At 41.6% G+C, this 16,311-nt stretch overlaps 1 protein-coding gene across 8 annotated transcripts in view; it reads right to left on the bottom strand.

The window, feature by feature from the left end:
- REPS2 (RALBP1 associated Eps domain containing 2) overlaps positions 1 to 16,311 on the bottom strand; it is a 264,518-nt gene that overhangs the window by 83,662 nt on the left and 164,545 nt on the right. For 4 of the 8 annotated variants that reach the window (XM_045516337.2, XM_010954543.3, XM_074358793.1 and 1 more), the window contains 4 exons: positions 13,495 to 13,564; positions 11,988 to 12,041; positions 7,540 to 7,585; positions 4,228 to 4,364 (listed from right to left, as the gene is read on the bottom strand). In XM_045516337.2, the coding sequence (XP_045372293.1) occupies positions 4,228 to 4,364; positions 7,540 to 7,585; positions 11,988 to 12,041; positions 13,495 to 13,564 (307 nt within the window). The remainder of the gene's footprint in view (positions 1 to 4,227; positions 4,365 to 7,539; positions 7,586 to 11,987; positions 12,042 to 13,494; positions 13,565 to 16,311) is intronic. The other 4 variants (XM_074358795.1, XM_074358796.1, XM_074358794.1 and 1 more) reach the window with 3 other exon arrangements.

The following is a 16,311-nucleotide window of genomic DNA, read 5'->3' as shown; positions in this document are numbered from 1 at the left end:
ACTGTTTCAGTGAGGAAAAAGAGGTGAGGATGTAAAAAGTATCACCTTTACTGTGTGATTTTTCTTACAGGAATTTCAGTAACAAAATATGTTTTGTGGCTCTACGTATAGAGCTATAGAATCTAAACATCACAAGTCCCAGGTTTCACTGCCTCTAGACTTTGTATGCTTGCGTCATCACAACCTTAGACTTCAAACACAGCAGCTGTGTGCAACTGCGAGACAACACGACTTGGCTCAGCAATGACAAAGGCGCTCTCCCTTTTACACACAGCCATCCTATTAGGACAACTTCGCCCTGTGAAAACACACGCTTTAGGTGTAATGCCAGCAACCACTTAGCTAGAGCCCTGAGACAGTCCAGACCCCTCTAAGTCACATGTTCACACCCTCTCTGCAGATAGCAAAGTTAAAGCCAGTTGTCCCACACTGCAAGAGCTGGCCTCAGTCATTTTTTGTAGATTTACATCTTAAATCAGCCCTTTCTTATTCCTCCCCATATCATGTTACCTATCACCATAAATTTGAAGGTATTAATACCACCCACTTCTGAGCTATTCCTTCCTTCCAAAGAGTCCTCTGAATCCTATCAGAATCCCACACCGAGTCTGCGGGCTCTCCTCCCCTCAGTCTCTACAGGTTCTTAGGGTATCTGCTTCTCCCTTTGCGTAAATACCATCACTCCTGTGTAACAACCATGTCACCTTTTTCTTCATTTCCCTCTTTCATCTTGCTTCTTGGCATCTTCTGTCCATCCTATTTCTTCTCTATGCTATCACTCCACTTCAGGTTACTCTGACTCAGTAACTTAGCCTCATTCACTCTGTTTTTCACAATCCTGTGGTCTTCATTTTTAAAAACACTGGCTTCATTTTATCTTTCCCTTTTAACTCAAGTTCTCATCTCGTTTCATCACATATCATCTTCCCCTCTTTTTTTTTAACCTTTCCTTATTCTTCTATTGTTATAAACAGAGTGGCCTCAGTAGAGTCTGTCTGAAGTGATAAAGCTGGCCAAAAGATAGGGTACTAGGGCCTGGAAGAACATGGACCTTGTGAAGGAATAGGTTAGGTTAGCTTCCCCAGGCCACCCTCACATTCCTAAGTGCTCGAGATAAGACAGGTCCAGAATCTCAGAGGAAAAGTGAGGCAGAGACAAGCAGCCCCAGTGGTTAGGCAAAGAGATGCATCAACAGATGCTGGGTGTGCCTCCTCGAGGGCAATTTACAAAAGAAGAAATAGTAATATCCAATAATGATATGAAAGGACAGTTAGGCTCAGTAAGAATCATGGAAATGCAAACATCTGTCTATCAGACAGATACTGATTAAAAAGATGAACGTTAGCCAGTGCTGGTGAGGGCGTGAGGAAACACTCTCAGATGATGCTAGCGGTAGGGTGAGTTGACAGGTACCAGTTTCCTACATTACAGTTTGGCAACATCTGTCCACACTTCAAAGACGTATGACCTTTGACTCAGCACCTCTGACCTCTAGGATTCGGTCCAAGAAAATAAGTAGGTGAGGAAACAAAGATACGGATACGAAGTCATTAATAGCCTCTGCCTTGTTTATAACATGAGGACAAAGTGAGCCTGGAGGGGAGCCTGGGAAAGAGAGGTCCATGCCTGGGGGTGGGAGCAGGGGAGAAGAGAGGGGAAAGCGGAGAGGAGGCCAGGAGAAAAGAGCAAGGAGAGCGCGCAGGATGGGAGAGGAGTGGATGAGGAAGGGAGAAGGAGAGGAGGACAGGGAGGCAAGGGACAGGGGTACAGGGAGGCAGGGGAGAGAAAAGCCTCCCATAGGGCATGATCCATCACAGCACATCCAGATCGCTGTGGAGACACGACACAGCCGCTGGAAGACACGACACTGCAAGATGGTTAATTAAGAAGCTCGGGAGACGGCACAGCAAGCACAGAGTGACCCAGCTTACCTAGAGTAACACATAAAGACAAGTGCTGCAGAGGGGTCACCACACGGTCACCATGGTGCTCTCTGGGTGCACTATTCTGATTGGTTTAGACCTGACCTCATGCTTTCCTACTTTGTCAGAATTTCAATAAGTAATCTCTAGCAATATGCAATACACTGAAATTCTACATAATTTAGACAGACCTTTGTACTTTCCTGTGAGAATTAACCCGGCTGGAAACAAATTAAGTAGATGCAATGGTATGACCTGGTTTTCATGCTGCAGAAATGCTCTGTTCTCCACGTGATCAATTTAAACTCTCATTAAAATTTCATTTGTGTACACCTCTCCTGAAGAGACAATGGAATTCAGCTATGAATGCAGATGTCACCCACCCAGCTCTTCTTTGGCATTTATCAAACCAAATTACTTATCCTCTTGAAGTCATATCAAAGTTGGTGACGTAAAAAGAAGCCGTCTTAATTCAGGTTTTCCTGAAAGCAGCCCCTAAGGCAAGGACTTGGGACCAGGCATTTGATTTAGGTGTGGGGACAATACGACCGGGCAGGAGGGAAGCAAGCCAAGAAAGGATGTGTTCATGGAAGGGGGATGACAGGGCCAGCGGCTTGGTCCCTCAGCAAGCCCTCTCAGAATTGTGGGGAACAAATCACAGAATTGTTCCACTGGTGATGAAGGGCGTCAGGGGGCCTTGCTCAGACTCCTTTCCCTCATCGGTCTTCTGTGGGAATGAGTGCCCAGGGGCCAAACATGGTGCTATTTGGATTTCATTATTATCTCATCAACACCCTATAATTGTGGAGTCCTGACCCTGTTTTCCAGATTAGGAATCTGGGATGCAGAAAAGATTAAGCAACTTGCTGAAAATCAAATAGTTAATAGGTAGCTGAGCTGGACTCGAAATCCAGTCTTGTCTCTTCCACTCTATGACACAACGTCATAAAAGCCACAGCATGTCCATTTTCCAGCACAGCTGGCACTCACTCCTCGCAGGGAGAGACATAGCCTGAGAGACGCGTGCACATTTCCAGCCTCTCTCCTAGCAAGGAAACCACATGGAGAGAGTTGCCCAAGATTGTTTTAATCTTCTTCCATCTACAGAAACATCTTCTAGGTCATAATCCACTAGCCATGTGAAATTTTTATCGCATCATCATCCATGGCTACTCCCACTCCAAATACCAGTTACTATGAAATTATGCCAGAACTTGGATCAAAGTATGGAGGGAAATTCAAGAAAAATTTTTATCTGATGAACTCATGGCAGAGAATCAAATTTCAGAGGGAGTTCCAGATTCTAGTATATTAAAAAACAATCTATAACTTTACTGTGAGGAGAGTACTTTATTAGAACAAATAAAACAGACTGAGCTCTGCTGGGACACAGGGGTCATGCTAATGTGTGAGCCAAGGAGAGTCTTTTCTTGCTTTAGTAGAAAAGATAATAATCTGCAAATCACTAGCATCTGAGGTTGGCTTGATTTAAAATGCACCTAGATATAGAAAAAGTTCCAGGAAATCACTGTATTTATAGCTTGCCTGCATTAGTCAGTGGAAAGGCTCTTGCTGCTCCCAAAATAACACTTGGGACGGCTCTGCATCCTCGCACTCTCACTAACATGAAGGCATGGCCCTCACCTGCTGTTCCGCAGGCTCCCCAGGAGGACGTCTCCTCTTCGAGGGGAGCAGACAGGCCCCTCCAGCCTTTCCACCTCCAGCCCAGCTGTGCAGCAGCTGGCTCAACAAAGTCCCAATCCCAGAAGCCCCAGCCTACCTGAAGGAGCCCTTGCCCTAGACACCCACACCAAATACCGAAGCATCAGTCAGATTTCAAAAGCAGAGCCCCTTAGCATTAAGTCCTACAGGACCCTCACTGGAAAGGTAAAATGCAGAAAACTGTGGCCAGGCATTGATCACCAAGATCCTTCACAGAAACGGCATAAGCATCTGAGGAAGTGACAGATGGCAATCTTGTATACAAATTATCATGAGGCAGAGAACAAAACCGCGGCCACACGCTCACTGGGCTGTCTGGGGTTGAAACATTTTCATCCTCTTGGTACAGAACTTCCTAAGTCTTGGTCCACAGCAAGTGTGGGCGAGGCTCCAGACACATGTGATACCTATCTGCCTAGAAATGCCTTCCCTCCCAAGAACACCACAGCACTGTGGAGACCTTCCCAGGACAGGAAATGGCCGGGTCTGCTCGTTCTCTGGACTCACAGAGGCCTCCGTGGCAGACACCCATCCACTGACTCCCACAGGAAAGGGAAGGGCTGGGGTGCAGAGGGCACTTCACCTGGCACACTGGGCTGGAAGACTTTATTCAGATCCAAGGAGGAGGCTCTGGAATGGGTTTTCTGTGGCCGCGGTGGCGGGGTGGGAGGGTCCTCGCCCCTTTTCATGGCCTCTTCTATGGAGGTGCTAGAATAAGATCTGCAGCAAAATAAGGGAAGGTCAGAAGGGAGACAGCAAAGCTTCACTCAGCGAAGTTGGGCTGAAACGGAAAATACCCACAGAAGTCAAAGTGGCTGCAAAGGCCTGGCAAGCGCCCGGAGCAGCCACGCGCTGTACTGGAGCTCAGATGCCACACCACCTGCAGCAAGCACCCAACCCCAACCCAGATCAGAACCTTCTTTAACCTCTTTGCTCTTATTACACCTTAACCAGAGGAAAAGCTTTCTGTAAATTCAAATCTGTTTCCATTGAAACTGTTAACAAGAATAACATGCTAACCCTTCCACTTAGGTCCTTCCATGCTTTAACAGAAGGGCTTCGCGGTATTAGCTGACTGCAGAACTTTTCTCCTGTTTACATGCAAATGTGATAACAGACACATATGGAACTGGGACAGACAGGCTGAAAGTAAGAATCAGATGTTCAACAGAATATGCCACAAATGAAATTCAGAGAAGGAAAATACACATCGAGCGGGTTGAAGGGTCTTGGTTGTCTTACCAAGAGAAACATGGGTTTGGGGAAATTTTCAAAGCTAAAGCCACCTCTTAACCTTCTCCCTCAATCTGTAACAAGGCAGGAGCAATTTCTGAGATTATAACTCCAATTAATGGCATTTAGTGAAAAGGGAACTAGGTCACTTGCTAGAGGTCACATAGCTAGAAAGTTGCTTGAATTTGATCCAAACTCCAGCCTCTCACTGTTTCTAAATTTCATTTTCAAAATGTTCTGATACTATGAGCCAGAGAAGAAAACTTCAGGCAGGAGTAACTAGACTATTTACTAGAGACCTACTTATTCTCTAAATTAATTCAACCCACTACATTAGTCCATTGCTTAGGAACAGGTTTGTGGATGAGTTCCCAATTTGATTTTCTAAGAAGTGGACGTGCATGTCTTACATCTGTTCTATTTAGCCTCTCGGCTAACTTCACGTCAAAGAAGAAAATGACCTTTGAATCAGAGATGTATCCTAGAGACAGATTAACCTCAGAAAACCGTTCTTGGTATTTAGCTATTACAGTAGCGCTCATGAAATTAGAATCTATCAACTACTGTTAAGCAACTTCAATTCTTAGTAAAGCTGGTTTTGACGCGGCAAGTTTTTATCTTTCTAAATAAGTTCCTCAAGGTTTCTTTGTGGTAGTCGAGAGTTTTGTTTGTCATGCAAGGTTGCAATCTTTAATAAAGCCACCATAATGGCATGTGACATGCTCTGGGGTGGTCCCTGTAGCATAACTGGCAAGACAGGCAAGGCAAAGGCATGCAGGCGCTAGCAGGAAGAGGGCTCTGGTACTTTCAAGCAGAATAAAAGGGAACTGACAGAAAAGGACAACGGAGGTTTCAAATGCGAACTCTTGATTTAAAAAGGAAATGAGAGACCCTAGCTAGAAATAAAAAGAACTTTCTATGCTAGATATAGCTTTAGTGACATTTTTCACTCAAAAAGGAAAAATAATAACGTGTGTATAAATCATGTGCATGTGATCCTGTGGTGTGTGTATATATACACACATACAGTTGAGTACACTATCTCATACCACATCTTATTCCATTTTATTTCCATATATAACCTGTGTATTTACATTTTCATATGGAAAGTTAAATGAGTATCAAATAAGTAATACTATAAAACTATGACTGCAACCAATTAAAATATAAATGCAGGGAATCAACAAAATGATGAATATAATAGTATCAGAAGGGTGATTTTCCCTCTTTCTCTTCCATTTCCACAATGCTTTATTATTCTAAAAAGGAAGATAAAAATAATTCAATTTTATTGGTCTTGGTAAAGGCCCAGTAAGGAAGAGTGAAAATAAAAACATCCAAATTAGACCAAGAGAATAACATATAAAATTTAGCCAGAGATATTAATAATAGAATAAGTGACTGAGATTTTGTCATTTCACTTGCTTTGGGAAGGAAAGTCAGTAGAAGGAAAAACTGTGAGGTTCAATTTACAGTTAACATAGTACACATGAGCAGATTTCTGCTGTTCAGAAAAGGATTTTCCTACTACGAGGGCAGATAAATGTTACTATTCCTACTTTCTAAAGCCAGTACAGACTAATTTGTAAAAGACCCATTCATCCTTTAAAAACAGGATGAGTAAACATGGTGGCCATAGAGAGAAATAATGACTATACCTTTTTTTGGTAACAAAATGAATTGGTACGAATTGGTACTGTATCTATTATTTTCTTTAAATATGAACATATATAGCTGAACCTTCTATAAACAAGGAAACAAAACTCCAATCTGGAGAATCCAGACATAGAAGATAAACTAAGGGGGTAACTCTGTGATTTACAAGGAGACGAGATTTCCTTAAATGGCAGTATTTCAAGCATATAAAATATGGTCAGGTGTAAATTCACTTTCTCAGGAATGCATCTAGTAGCCAAAAAAGGAAAAAATTCACTAAGAGCTAAGGCAAAACTTAGAAAGCACACGCAGCGTCCTGTCTTCCACCGCAGTCTACTGGTGAAGAGTGGTCCCAATTCCATTCCCTTCTTTCAGGTTCTAGTAGGTCCATTAGTGTTTCTGTATTTCTCCTCGCTCCTCCTGCCTGCCGTCTGATGTCAACCACAGCACTGCCTTACTAGCTGTCGCTCTTCAACTAGTCTCTACTGATTTAAAAACTGTGAAGCTGAGAAGAGGCTCTAAGAGGATGCAACAGACATAAGCACTGCTTACCTGAAGCTCTGGGCCTCACTGAAATCGCCAAAGCATTTTCCTTCCCTACTCTAGATTTCACCACCCAGACTTCTTACTTTTTGGCGGTCACCTTGTCACGGTAGGAAATGTCAATGTTAGGTATCTTTTGTCCATATTTCCTTCTTTTCAAAGCTGCTTCCCCCTATTCATTATCAGCCCACAACAGGTAGCTCCTATCATACAGCCACTTCTTCACGTCACGTGACCAGAGAGCAGCAGCCCCATCTTCCCGCACAAAGAAACACAGAAACTAGTCTCCCCACACTGCGCTGTGCTGCAGGCTCCAGCCAGGCCCCTAGGGATGCAAGCACTCACTCAGAGCTTCAAGTCTAAGGGAAAAGGGGATTGTGGGTTGGGCTTTGGGTTGGAAGGTTTATTTCTGGTCAGGGACAGGGCACAAAGGGCATTAAAGCAGAAATTAAACAAATAGTACCTGGATCTTGGTCTTGCTTTGAGACTGTTGGAATCCTTAGGAGTGGCTGAAACAAAGATTAGTTGTTGTTTGTTTGGGTTTCATGGCTGCAGTTAAACAGGTGTATAAGCAGCACGTGAGCTAGTACAGAACACATCAGTGGCTAAATCTGAGGTACAGGCATCTTTGTGGAGAACTTGACTGCTTCCACGTTTTCATGATTCTGTAATTTTATTTCTAAAGCTAAAGGCACAATCAATAGGAAAGAAAAAACAATACAGTTTTCCTTTTGTCAGAGCACTAGCTAAGAGGCCAATCTCAAATCTAAGTTGATTAATAAAGAAATTCCAGCCTAAAAAGACAACCCTCTCAAGAGGTTATTTATATAATGGGCTCAGACATGAAGGTTTCTTGGTCTATCGTAAGAGCCCAGTAATAGGTTTTGAACCAGTCTCCCCTAAAGGCTACCAAGAAATCTATTGGGCTACATATTTTAAGATTTTCTTAAAATACATTACCAGAAAAGCACGACCACAAGAAATCAAAGCTCCCACAATTAAGTTGACACGAGCTACGCAGCTTTTCCCATAAGAAAATATTCTTATGTCCCACATTTCTGTGACCAAATCGTACAGAGAATATTATGGAGTTAAATCATTAAAACATTTTGTCAACCGTACAACTTTTCCTACTCCAATTTAAATCATAAACTAGCTTGTTCACTACCGACATGCATGGAGCCTGCTTTCCCATCATCGTTGTTGGGAGTAATGGGAAATATTTACAAAAACATTAATCCTCTTTTTATGTTTTCAATCCTCTATGAAAACAACTTTAGAAACCACTGGCTATGCTAAGGTTTTGCAAACACTGCAACTTTTTCATCATAAAATGTCACAAAAATTCATTAAAAAAAAAAACCCTGCTACTAACTAGGAACAAGAAGAAAATAGTTTGTATATTGTTTGCACAATTTTTTCCAGAAAGAAAATGTCTCGCTGCATTACCCCATCCTCTTTTACATTACTCCAAAGACAAAACCCCTCCTCGGTATGAAGCATGCTGGATTGATGATGAGCATTAAACTCCTGGGGGTAGAAAGCAGGGCAGAATGGGGGGCTGAAATGCTAACAAGGCACAAAGCAAGCCAGCAACACATACTCCCTTAGCTATGGTCAGTGGCACAAGAAAGGCACTTCTCCCAACCGAAGCATTCTGGCTTCTTGTGATGAGAACACAGGCAGCTTCCAACCTCAAACCGCTGAAAGGCCATCAGAGTCCTGGGAAGCACGGGAAGCCCGAGGAGTGCAGCATGAGCCCGGCCTCGCCCATCCTGTGCATTGGCACCTGCCCCTCCTGCAGAGCCCAGGCGGTGAGGAGAGCGGCCCTGGAGAGCCTCTCCCCCAGCCCAGCAGGCTGCCCCGGGGCTGGGCGGACGGTAGGACCGAACTCACCACAGGGCTGAGGGCTGCCCTCTGAGCAGGCCGCCCGCAGCCAGGTCCAGCTTCTCTCTCAGGCCCCACTGCCTTCCAGAAATACGAGGGCAGGAGAAGTCTTGGCCATGTTAAAAGACTATTCCCCGAACCAGACCGTGGTGACCGTTAATTCCTCTGTTCACTGCCATTATCTTTGTCTTCTTGCTGGGGTGGGAGTGGGTGTGGAAAGAGGGGTGAACCCTGCTAGTGAGAGATAGACAGACAGATGGGGTGAGGGGTGTGGCTGAGCAATGGAGACCAGGCCAGGAGTCCTGAGGCCTAGGGGCTCCTCCTGGCCATGACCCTAACTAGCTGTTACCTCTCTGAAACTCAGTTTCCTCACCTACAGAATGAAGAGAAAAATGCGGCTCCTTTCTCACACAGAGAGAAAAGGTGGTGAAGGTCCTTTAAAAAACCATGTTTTTTACAATTGCAAAATATTACTGCTGAACAGTACTCCTAACTTTTCGAGTTTATAAATCTGGTCTCTAGGACAGCAAAGGAGGTGCAGGTTGGAGCGGGGCAGTGGAAGGAGAGAACTGCTCTACCCCGCCAGACCGCAGGTGGCCGCTGGCAGTGGGGCAACTGGAGAATCAGCACAGCCATCCGAAGACGATGGTGGGAGGGTGAACAGGCCTGACGCCATCTGTGAGACCTTGAGCCATACAGAAAACAATTGCCACCGTGCTGTGTGCCCTGTTGAATTAGGCTGGAATGTGACGTTAGCTAAGAAATCCATTTGATTCCACTAATATATACTGTTTCAGCAATGAAAGGGGTACGGGCATATGAGAAAAATACGTAACAAGGAGTACCTCCAATCCCTGATGACACAGTCCCACCCCACCTGCAACCCACCGCATCCTCTGCATCACCACCACTATCATCATCACCACCACTACCCAGTGCAGAAGGAAGAGCACCACTGGGAGATGCTCCTCCTTCGCCAGCAAAACAAGATCCCAGGCAGGGCTCAGTAAGTCTCCACAGGTTTCAGATGCGAAAAAGCTGGAGAAAACTGTTCTAGTTTAGTCTTCCATTAGCCTCCAAGCCCCTGAGAGTCAGACTCAGCACTTGGGGCATGCGAGTATCTGCAAAAATGGCAAGGACATGTTGTGTTGGAATCCAGGCAGAAGCCAACAGGCGGATCATAGCTTCTCGTTGAGCAGGGGAAGGGGAAGAAGAGTGACAACTTCCTAGAACACTCCAGGCATGCCATCTTTCCGGAAAACAGAAACAGGAGAAGAGGGCGAGCCTCAAGTTTAACTCTCCAGAAGGCAGCAACTCAACTGAGGTGAACTGTCCACATGGCCTGGACAGCCATCAGAATTAGAAACCACTACCTCAAAATTCTAGAGTCTCCTGCTAGGAATGCAAACACTCCCCAGTAAAGGGGATATTAAATACATTTTCCAATGAGGGATTCCCTCAAATCCACTCTAGAAAAAAGAACAGAGGGAAGAATGAAACACAAACCACCCAGCATGCTGCCAGGCAGAATGGAAACTAAGTCAGATAGACTTCACATACTGCAGCACACCCTGATAGGTTCTGGCTGGTGACGCCGCGCCCTATTCAATGAAGGAATGTTCAAAATGACTTCTAAAGCTCATTCTCGAGAACATGTAATGCTCATGGAAAAAATAGGAAGCATTATTAGCCTCAAAGGCTGTTGGAGAAGCACAATTTAACTCTCCAAATTTAAGTAACTAGTAAAATAACACAAACTTTACAAACACTAGGACGCATCCACTTTAGCTCCAGAATTAGAGTTGGAAAGAACTGATCTCAGATGTTTGTCCCACACAAATAAAGCATTTCTCCTATGATGAAGGAACCCGAATCAGTTCCAAAAGCCAAAACTAGGCCTGAGAACTCCTACCACTCTTGGAGTCGTAGTTGATCTATATTCTTAATTTTCTATTTCTTAACATCGCTTTCTAGAGGTAGTGGTTCCCAAAATAGGCTGCACATCAGAATCACCTGGAGGGAGGGGTGCCTAAAAATACAGGTTCTTAGGCCTCATCACTGAAATCAATCATATATTCTCATTCATATTCATTCTCACTCCCTCTGCCTCTCCCTCCCCCTCCTTCTCTCTCCCTTCTTCACTCCCTCTCCCCTAACTCATTCCTCTACCTCTACCACTCTCTTTTAAACCTTTAATGAACCTGGTGTTTGGGAAATATTGTACTATATAGCATATGCCCCAATGTTATATTGACACCTTTATTTCAACTTTAAACAAAGGAAACCTGGATGATAGCTAGTTAACCAAAACAAACATGATTTACTTATTAAATATAAAGAGAAAGAACAATAAAAGAAAATGCAGCAACTCCTTTCATGTTCTCACAACCAGAGCACCAAACAGTAATGCCATCCCTAGCCAGCTTGTTTTGAACCAGGTCCATTTTGGTTCAATGATGACTCCGTCAACGAAGCTGAGGACACAGGTCCAGCCATCTCCACAGTTCACAGACGTTCTGATTCTCCAAAAACCTGGGCAAACACAACTTTTATTTTTCTCCTTGGAATCCATTCCATGTATAAGCACACTGACTTGCCTCCCTGGTGGTGAAGTATAACAAAAATATTTGAGATCTTTACTTTGGAAATGGAACACTGCACCTGGGAGCTCCTGGTGATCTACCCCATCAGCTCCTTACCCAGAAACCACAATGGCTTGTTGAAATCTTCCCAACTCCAAACCTTCTTAGTTTTACACTTAGTAACAATGAGACCCTAAATTTAAACTGAGAGATACTTTTGGTGAAATGTAAATTCAGAACTTGAGAAGAAATCACCCTCTTCTCATACGTAAAAAGAAGGAAGGGATAAAAAAGAAACCAAAAGGTTGCCTTACAGTAAAACACAAGACAAATATTTGGAGAGAAACATATTCACAGGTGAATCAGTCTTCTCACTGAGACTATGGGTGTTTTTATATTGGAAATAATTACATAAAAATATATTAAATCAGTTTTCTCCTACCTGAATCCTCAGAAATGTCCTTCGGTAAGGCTTCATCTGTAGCACTTGTCAAAGCTAACAGTGTTTTGTTTTTAAAGAACAAGAGAGAGAAAGAAAAAAGAAAAAAAAAACTATAAAATTTTACTTCTGAGGCACATTACATTAAAACAAAGAATTCCTAGTCAACACTTACAAAAACAGTGTTACAAACCTCTAAGTTGCTATAGCACCTACTAAAACAATAAAAACCTCCTAAAGTATGATAACAGGTTCTCCTACAGAGAACAAAGCGATGTTTTCAATGTTCCAGAGAGAGTGCCTCTAGTGGCTAGGAGGAATATTACCAGGAAGTATCAAATACACCCTTTCATTCCTTGCATCCATACCAAAGACAACAGGATCTCTCTGGGAGTGAGTCAGGCTTTAGTATTTTTAGAGCTTGCCAGGTTATTTAAATGGGTAGTCAAGGGTAAGTAAGACCCACTATTAAAGAGACTGATCAGAGTACTTGCTGCTACAGACAATGTCCAGTTCTGCCTGTCTCTCCTATGCAAATATTTAAATAGAGAGCATTTAATTATTGTTTCCTAATGGGAAATGTATTTTTCATGTTTAACTCCCAAAGTTGCATCTATGGCAGGCCTCGACAATAAAAACTGAAATAGCCTCACCGACTTTCAGTCCCTTCAGAAAAGCCTTTCATTAATGGGTAGTGAATCAATATCAGATAACAGAAGGAACACTGGCTTGAGATTTAGAATATCTTGATTCTTACCTCTGCTCTTTTCCTTACTATGCAAATGTTTCATTCTCCTGAACTTGAGTTTACTCATCTCTAAATTTTAGGTGATAAAACATACCAGCCTCCATTAATACGGTGTATGAGGAGGGACCTGATAGATTATAAAGCATTGTATATGGGCGTGGAGGGGGGGGGAGCCTCCTCCTGCTCTTCTAGAAATTCCCAGGCCACCTCATCTCTGTGCCCTGTGGTGGCCATAACATGGATACTGTGCTGCACTGCTCTCACCCGCCCAGTAAGATAGGCAAATTGTTGCTGGGCTCCACATCATAGCCCCAGACCAACAAAGTCACAGAAAATAAAGCCTAGGGACAGAAAGTCTCTCCAGAAGATAACTTCCGCAAGGATTAGACCTGTGTAAAAACGTGCATTTATACTGAGGTTCTGGGATCACATCAGCCAACACAAGATGTTATGCTCTCAAATCTTGCAGTTTCCAGTCACTTCATAATTAGCACAACCAGATTCCAATGTCAGGTGTCAGAGTAGCCTGAGGGTCAGCAGTGAGCAAGGGGCCAATGAGGTGAAGAGCTTTGGACACTCAAGCTCTTGTTACCACCTTATGAACTATAGTTCTGTGACAACAATTTGAACTACTTAATCCATCCAAATACGTTCATCTACTGAAAAATGTCCTCATATGCTCTAGAAGCCAGCCATTCTAAAAGAAGTAGATTAAGAAATATAGATAAAATATCCCTAAAGGGAGAAAACTCATTTTCATACCTTGTTTGTCATCACCGGTCACATCTTGGGTAGGGGCAGGAAAGTCAGCCATATCTTTAACAGACAGCTTCTTGGAAAAGAAAAGCAAGTTAATTATATGGGTTGGAATGGAAATTAAGTGATGTGCAGTGTATGATGAAAATGTTTTTAAAAGCTATATATCTTGCCAATATTTCTGTCTTCAATAAACCCTGACATTTAATACTATTTTATTTTTTTAGGTTTCTAGTGAGGAGTAAGTTAATTTGTATTGAAAACTTACATACACAGAGGAAAATAATGTATGAGATTGAGGCATATGTATAAACCACACATTGTATCTGAATCTGTGTGGGATACATCCAGAGTATCATGTAGCATTTGCCCATTCAGTGGAGAACAAACTTGTGTTCTAGTACTTTTTCACAGGCAGAGAGAGGTTCTGACAAGTGACCCCATAATGTGGGTATTTACCAGGATGTGATATGCACAGGGTGTTCACCCTGATTCAAATAGCCTCCTGGCCATAAAATAAGAGAATTTTACTGGTGAGCAGAACAAAATTTTCTGCTAACTCACTTATAGGAGAAGTCTTCACTTATACTAGTAAGATGAATACCCAAATTGGTCAGGTATTGATTAGTTTAAAATTCTGTTTAAAATCTACTAACTATAATTGCTTATAAACTCTCAACTAACATGTACTCTATCCTCTGATAAGATTAAAGGCTAATACATATTCATGTTTGATATATATATATATATATATATAAACAAATTCCAGAAAGATATATACAAATTGAAGGGTTATTGGGTAGGTAGAGGATACGGATTAAGAGGAGGTGTCACTATTGCTTTTTGATAGTCTTTTTATTTTAAACATATTCAAAAAATCAAATAAAGATAAATTTTAAAACTTAAAGAAGTAGAGTAAATTCCTGGAGCTATCTGGTGCTCCAAAAGGTTAAGTGGTTTACCTCTCAGGATCTGAACAGCCCAAGAGAGATAAGCAATACCTCTGCTTTCAAACTGTTTGAAAGAATGGAGTTACAATACTGCTTGGTGGTAACCTGATCTAGGGTTTAACAATGCTCAGGCAAGTCATTCTTGGCATTGCAATGAAGCCTCCAGACGTAATTTAGAACAGAGAATGTATCTTCAACTGTACCTTTCTTTCATTTTCTTGTCCTACCTGGATTATAAACCAGATCCTTAGCAGAATAAAATAATTTAGGAGTAGAAAATATAAATAAAAAGAAATCCAAAAGAACACTATTGAAAGAAATTTTTAAAATCTAAATAAATGGAAAGACATCCCACGCTCATGGGTCAGGAAACTTAATACTGGTAAGATGGTAATACTCCCTAAATTCATCTACATATTTGATGCAATCCTTGCATTTTTGCAGAATTTGACCAGCTGGTCCTAAATTTCATATAAAAATGCAAGGAGCCCAGAATAACAAAAATGTTCTTAAAAAAGAAGAACAAAGTTGAAGGATTCACACTTCCCAAATTCAAAACTTACCAAAAAGTTACAGTAATCAAGGCAGTACAGCACTCACATAATGACAGACATGTAGATCAGTTGAAAAGAATTGAGAATCCACAAATAAGTTCTCACATTTACAGTCAACTAATTGTCAACAAGGGTGCAAAACAATTCAGTAGGAGAAAAATTTTTTTTCAGTAAATGATGCTGGAACAACTCAATATTCATATACAAAAGAATGAAGTTGGACCTTTTCTTCACAGCATACACAAAAATTAACTCAAAATGGATCGCAGACCTAAATGAAAGGCCTAGAACTATAAAACTCCTAGGAGAAAGCACAGGAATATATCTTCATGATCCTGTATTAGGCAATAGTTTCTTCACTATGACATCAAAAGCACAGGCAACAAAAGAAAAAAGTAGATAAATTAAACTTCATCAAAATACAAAAACATTTGTGTTACAAAGGACACTACCCAAGGAAGGGAAAAAACAAAGAGAAAATACTCTCAAATTACATATCTAATAAGGGATTTATATCCAGAATACATAAAGAACACTTACAACTCAATAATAAACAACCTAGTTTATAAATGAACAAAGGATTTGAATAGATATTTCACCAAAGAAGGTATACAAATGACTAATAAGCACGTAAAAAGATGCTCAGTATCAGTTGTCATTAGGAAATTCAAATCAAAACCACAATGAGATACCACTTCACTCCCACAAGGATGCCTAAAATCAAAAAGACAGATAGTAGCAAGTGTTAACAAGGATGTTAACCCTCATACATGGCTAGTAGGGGAATGTAAAATGGTGCAGGTACTTTCGAAAGTAGTTTGATAGTTTCTCAAAAAGTTAAACACAAGTTACAATATGATGCAACAATTCCACTCCTAGGTATATACTCAAGAGAGCTGAAAACATATGTCTACACAAACACTTGCACATGAACATTCACAGCAGCATTTTTTTCTAGCAGCCCAAAAGTGGAAGCAACCCAAATGTCCATCAGCTGAAGAATGAACAAACAAAATGTGGTATATCAATACAATGGAATGCTATTCAGCAATAAAAAGGAATGAAGCACTGACACCTACTACAAACTGAATGAACTTTAAAACATTATACAAAGTTAGTTCTCATCACAAGGAAAAAAAGTTTTTTCTAATTCTTTAATGTTGTGTCTATGTGAAACGATACATGTTCACTAAACTTATCACAGTAATCACTTCAAGATGTGTATAAGTCAAATCACTTTGCTGAACACCTTAAACTTATACAGTGCTATATGTTAACTGAATCTCAATAAAACTAGAAGAACAAAAAAACAAACATTA

This window comes from Camelus bactrianus, chromosome X (assembly GCF_048773025.1).
Source record: "Camelus bactrianus isolate YW-2024 breed Bactrian camel chromosome X, ASM4877302v1, whole genome shotgun sequence".
Lineage (NCBI taxonomy): Eukaryota > Metazoa > Chordata > Mammalia > Artiodactyla > Camelidae > Camelus > Camelus bactrianus.
The sequence above is the reverse complement of the archived record's forward strand: the minus strand, read 5'-3'. Positions and strand labels throughout refer to the sequence as shown.